General features: G+C 35.3%; 1 protein-coding gene across 1 annotated transcript in view; it reads right to left on the bottom strand.

Moving 5' to 3' along the window:
• Positions 1 to 2,455, bottom strand: part of LOC110019545 (2,3-dimethylmalate lyase-like) — a 37,762-nt gene extending 35,307 nt beyond the window's left edge. The window contains exons 1-2 of the mRNA XM_020717243.1: positions 2,268 to 2,455; positions 1,416 to 1,627 (exon numbers count right to left, since the gene is read on the bottom strand). Of these exons, the coding sequence (XP_020572902.1) occupies positions 1,416 to 1,627; positions 2,268 to 2,430 (375 nt within the window). The 5' untranslated portion in view covers positions 2,431 to 2,455. The remainder of the gene's footprint in view (positions 1 to 1,415; positions 1,628 to 2,267) is intronic.
• Positions 2,456 to 6,197: the final 3,742 nt, after the last annotated feature.

Here is a 6,197-nt window from a genome sequence, read left to right on the forward strand (position 1 = left end):
AAAAAAAAAGAAATATGAATGCAAAGATTGTTTTTATCAATATAGTAATTCCTATTAGATGTTTTAAATTCAACTAACCGAATTTTCATGGCTGCCTTAGATAATGCCAAACATGGCCTTAATGGGCAATACATCATTTTAAAGATGCATGAAACAGGTTGACAAAGAAACTTGTATTCACTATAGTTACAACCATAAGTTTATAATTGCCATTACATCTAAGATTGATTAAGGCATAATACTGAAATATACACAATATTTGTTGCCCGTTATACTTAACCTTTGATCGCACATTGTCTCAAATCCAATAGTTGTAATAAATAGACTTCCATAAATTAGAGTAAGCGCTTGGGCCGTGTTTGGCTACAACTTTGATTTACGTTACGTAAGATTTATCAAATCTAATAAATCCATATTTAACTTCGACGATAGTTTGCGAGCGACATGGCAATCAGATTTAATAAATCCGGATTTGAGTTGGGAAAGAGGTGGAAAGCGAGGAGAGACAGACAAAACAAGAGAATATTGGATTTTACGGAGCAATAGATTTAATTTTCGTTTTTTTGATATTTGGCTGGATTTTAGATAAATCCACGAATAAATCCTATTAATAGAATGCTACTAAACACTGCCTTAGTGTACTCAATGGGAAATTTACATTTGAAATTGACAACGTTACAACCAAAATCATCTCCTAGACATTTGAAATATTCTTGCTCTACGGAAAGTACTAGTAATTTATATTTAAATATTTTAATAGGACCTTTATTACTTATTAATCAAATTTGGAAATTATAAAGCCATGAATTAGTTAAATATGTTCGTTAAGTGGATCTCAAATAATGTGAAAATAAAATTTAGAATATGCAAAAATGAAATTCCTTTGCAGAATTTTTCCAACATGTATATTTGTGAGTACTTGATTATTTGCTAAATAAATTATTTTAAATTGCAAATACAAGTGAACATGTGCTTTGGCTACACCCCACTAAAAAGAAAAAAAAAAGCAAAGATAAATATAATTCTTCCTTTTTAGCTATTCACTAAACTAAATTCAGCTGGAAAACGAGGAGAATATTCGACTAAAAAAATAATAATAAATTTATTTTACAACTGTACTGGGTATCTCCTTATTGAAATGAAGTTCTTTCCATTTTTTATATAATCAAAGCTTTCTATCATTTGACATTTGAATATGCAAGAGCCAAATTAAATAATTAACTCTCAACAAAGTGAATGCGAAAGATAAACCTTGGCCAAGCAGCCTAGACCATAATATTCAATCTTCCAGACATGAACTATATTATTCATTTCTCGCATTAAAAATCAACATATATCCCATTTGTTCAATATTGTTTCCGCTGCAAAGCAAGTGTAATGAAGCTAGTTTTCAGTTAACTAATTAAAGAAGTTACCTGGTCCTCAAGAAGGATCCCTGCAAATCCTGCTCTAATGAAGCCTTTCACAGTTCTCTTGATATTCATACAATTCCCATACCCATTGTCTCCATCTCCAACCACAGGAATAGATACACTTTGTGTGATCTGATATGCCTGATCTAGAACTTCTCCATAGGAAATAAGCCCAACATCTGGAAAACCCAACCTAGCAGCTGAAACAGCGAACCCTGAAAATAACCAGATAGTTTTCTCATATAAACATCTGCAGAGAAGTAATTATGCAAGCTCAACTTGTACTATAGAATAATAATACACAAGTTACAATTCATGAACTCTGAAGAGATCCAAACAGTGTAAAATCTACGTCCACTCGCTATAAGGTTGTTAGTTTAATGCTTGTTTTTCTGGAAATGGTAACCAGGCAGATTAGTTATCCATTTGAAGAGACTCCTGTGACTATTTATTTACTTTAACGAAACAAGCTAAGCAATTCTCGTATTTCCACCAAAAAAAGGGGAAAAAAAGCAAACAAAACAAGGGCAACTTTATTAATCTTCCATGACAAAATCGCAGCCATCTAGAACTGAGCAACGATCACAACAGAGGTACACTTCTATGTCATTTTGCACGTAATTGATCAGTAATGCATATTTCCAAATCCATTTCAGCAGAAGAATTCGATATTGCTGTTTTGGGGCAATTAGAACTGCCACTTTATCGGACTATCAGGAAGAAATTAAAATCGATCAAAAAGGTAATTGATACTAAAGTATCAAAATAGCATTTCGATCAACGAATTCGACTCTACAAACTGTTTGGGAAAAGTTGTAGAAAATGCGTGGATGAGACCCGGGAACAAACACCTACCGCCCATGAAGGCCAACGGGAAGCCGGCCTTTTCAATGAGCTTAGCGCTGAGACCATCGTGACAGACGGGACCTTGATGAATACCAGGGGACTCGAGGAGACGCCGGAGTGCCTTAGCCGGCGGCTCTCTGGCGGCCGTGCTAGCTGCGAAGCTGCTACCCATTATAGGAAATTTCTTGGTCGTAAGTGGAATCACTCGGGTAAGAAGGTGCGGGTCCATCGTGGCCGTTTTTTTTTTTCCCTTAGCCGGGATCAGTGCACTGCGTAGGCAAAATATTTTCCATCACAAGCGTCCACTGAACTTTCAAGGAGCAGCAAAGGAGGATGATGAAAGTGGACCCCAGAGGTAACCGATTTGTGTACTTTGATGCTCTCTCTCATATATATTATAGGAATGTGTAGGAATTATTTATTAAAATATTAAATAAAAAAAATTTAATATATTTATAATAAAAAAATACAATGATATTCATCATGAATTATGAGCAGAAATGAGCAGAACTTAAATAAAAAAAATTAATGGAAAGATTTAACTTATTATACTGAGAAAGGCTGCATTCTTGCTAATAGTTGCTTGCTACTGTGAAATTTTCAGCAATCCCAAAGATAAAATGTAGGTGTAATGTAGAAGATGGAGAGAAGAATGCTTCATTCAAATGAAGCAAATCTAGCAATTTTTTGCAGAGAACACTCGCTCTTTTCATCTCCATAAACATTTTCTACCTTTGGTTGTTAAGTGCAACCAAGTGTTATAGATCATTCTTCCAACCAAAAATACTTACAAAGCAAGAGGTTGTATTAGTAGTTTTTTTTCGTTGTTTAATTACTTGTCTTTTTTGAACACTTTAAGGTAGTTTGTAGCTATTTATTTCTTTAATAAAAGTTGGGTGAGTCCCTCAAAATTTCTAAAAAAATACAAATTGTTATATATGGACAAGTTGAAACCCAAGAAATTAAAAAAAAAAAAATTCAAATCGAACATTAAGAGCTATACAATTCAAGAGGCATTCATTTCAAGAAAATTATTTTAGTAGGAGTACAAAATACTAACTTTAAAAATAGACTTGTTGAATCCTAAAATGTCCCGTGGATCACACCTAAAGAATATAGTGTTGGACAGACAAAAAGAACAAAGAGAGAGAAGCAAAGAGAAATATAGCGTACAATAACGTGAGTTCTCATAAAATAACTCTAGTAGTCTCCCTTTTGAAGAAGTGACTCTCTATTTATAAATCATAGAGGGTATCTACTAAGTTACATATTTGTTCATGTTCTAATAGGAATGTCACAAGTAATTAACACACATCTTCATATTTATAATCGATTTCGAGATCCATAACTGACATTAACACTGTTCCATATTTATAACTGCTAAAAAGGAAAGCACTTAATGACATGTCGGTGTTATCATTTGGTCATCAGACAATCGTTGGTAAGCTAGGAGAACTTGGGTTGGCTAGACTGTCTTCGGTCGACTAGACTATCTTAGGTTGGCTTTTTGGGAGAATCCTCAATGGAGGCCCACTTATCATTAGGGTGAACTTAGACCATCAGACAGAAGTTGTATCACTGTAATCTAACAGACAACCTTCCTTGAACAACGAGCCTTCTGATAGTATCTGAAAAATATTAGGGTGCCTTTTGGAATTTGATAAGACTGAAATATGTGATATATATGCAGTTCATTTCTCTATATTTTTACACTTGTTTGACTAATATTATGCTTGAGAAATGTATTTTTGTCTTAATTGTCCAGGGAACAGGTTCAACGGAGAAATTTGATTGAAGAAAAGCAAAAATAGGCACATATGAAGGATTTCCGACTGACGCACCCACGCTGATAGGCCAACGCACCCCATTTTAAGCTAAGACGCACCCACACAATTGCCAATGTGCTCGTGCGCTATGTAAGGCACTCGTGCCTACCGCTCTCGTGGTCATACCATAGTGCACCCGTGTTGACATCAAGATGCCCCTGCATCGGATATAGTGCACCCACGCAGTATTGTGACACACTTGTTTCAGTTTGCAAAAACTTATTTTGGCAAGAATTTTATTTCGTTTGCTGAGCTTTGCTTATAAATTAATTCACAAGGTAAATATTAAGCATCCTTTATCGGTTGGAGGCTGCAAGAAAGGCATGGTTTTCATTAAAAAAAGGATTCCTCTTTTGTTTTTCTTGTTCCTTTGGATTGAAACCTCAAGAGACATTGTTTCCTTTTGATTTCTCGAGAAGCTTTGGAGAGTTCTATTGTATGAGAGGAGAGGATGTTATTCCTGTAGAGAATACAAGTTTTATTGTATGTTATTGCTTTTGTTATTTTCTTGCAATGAAAATCTGCATGGATTCTATGTTTATGGCTTTCTCTACAATGTGTGGCTAGTCCTTTCTTCATGTCTTTGTGTTATAAGGGTAGTGGTTTTATCATAGTTTCCTGAGATTTGTTTGGGTTAACCATAGAATTCTGAGAGGATAGACAAATTCAAGTGAAATTTTGCAATCATCCCAAGAGAATTGGATCAGTTTAGTGGAATATCATGGGGATTGAAGAAGCCTTAAATTCATGGATTTTAGGCTTTTTTTGACCTAGACATAGACATAAGAAGTACTATATCCTCGATTGACAATGATCACATAGAAAAATATTTAGGAAGCTATGATCACCATGATCCCTGAATCATAGTGGCATGAGCCTCATCTATCTTGAAGAGTTCTCGTGAATTTTCTCATTTTGCTTTCTGCCTCTACTACACTAAGATCTACTTCTGTTAATTAGGATTAGAACTTAAAAACCTTCTTTGTGAACCATCCAAGTTAAGTTCTCCGGATTCATAAACTAGAGATTTTTCTGCTGAAACAAGTATTACACTTTTCATATGGGATCGATCTGCAGTGCTCTCTAATTACATCACTATTGCATCACTACTTAATATGTGTGATTGCGTTGTAGGGCCACCTTGCCCTGTGGTGTGTTTTGACAAGTCAGAAATCTTTGTGAAGAATCCCAAAATCTTTCGAGGGAGCTAGTTGTAGCTCCTCGGACCTGGTGCCCCTTATTCTTTCATTCGGCGAAACTTTCGTTCGGTCGGCTTGTGGTTCTAACTGATGTAAATAATATTTGGTGCCTCCATCATTTGACTTTCGACGCAATCATTTTGTGTTTGCTTATCGAGATCCATTGAATTTCCTCGAGATTTATGTGGTCATATTTTTAGTGTACAACACTCAATTATTTTCATCAAATGTAGATAAAGTAAGTTAACGCCTTAAAAATTTCTATAGAAATATGACATAAATGTAATATTGATGTTGATTGATTAAGTTATTTTATAATCTCCAAAAAATTATTAATTTTTATGACTACGCATTTATTACTTTATTTTGCAATTATTTAAAACTAAATAAATGTAATAAAAAATATATTAAAAAATCCTTGCTAATTAGAATAAAAGGTTATGATAATTTTTATGTTGATTAAGGAAAATTTCTTTCTAAAATGGATGGCTTAGTCCTTATTCCTTTCCTAACATCTGATTATTTTTGCAAATGAAATCGTGCTAATCATCAATCCTCCGACCACAAAAGTCGGTCAACCCCTCGCTCCAGAGGCAACTACATGACCTTCTACTCCAGCTTTTGACTGGAGGTGCACCTAGCCATCTATCAAAATCAGAGGACGTAGAGAGGGGGATCGACAGTTGGTTGGGTTCCCATGAGTCATTGGCCCACTGCATGGATGAGACGGTGGACTCCTTTGCTCGAGAGGCTGGCCTCTATGGGAAGGCTACCATATCAGACCTAAATGAGGAGCTAGTAGTCCTCTATGCTGATATTGCGACCCTTCAGGGCAAGGTTGTGACTCTTCAAACTGAGCAAATTGATGTCCGCACGACCAACTTGATCTCTCAGGTCCGAGGGGGAGGGGGGAA

This window comes from Phalaenopsis equestris, unplaced genomic scaffold (genome assembly GCF_001263595.1).
Source record: "Phalaenopsis equestris unplaced genomic scaffold, ASM126359v1 Scaffold000061, whole genome shotgun sequence".
NCBI classification, from domain to species: Eukaryota; Viridiplantae; Streptophyta; class Magnoliopsida; order Asparagales; family Orchidaceae; genus Phalaenopsis; species Phalaenopsis equestris.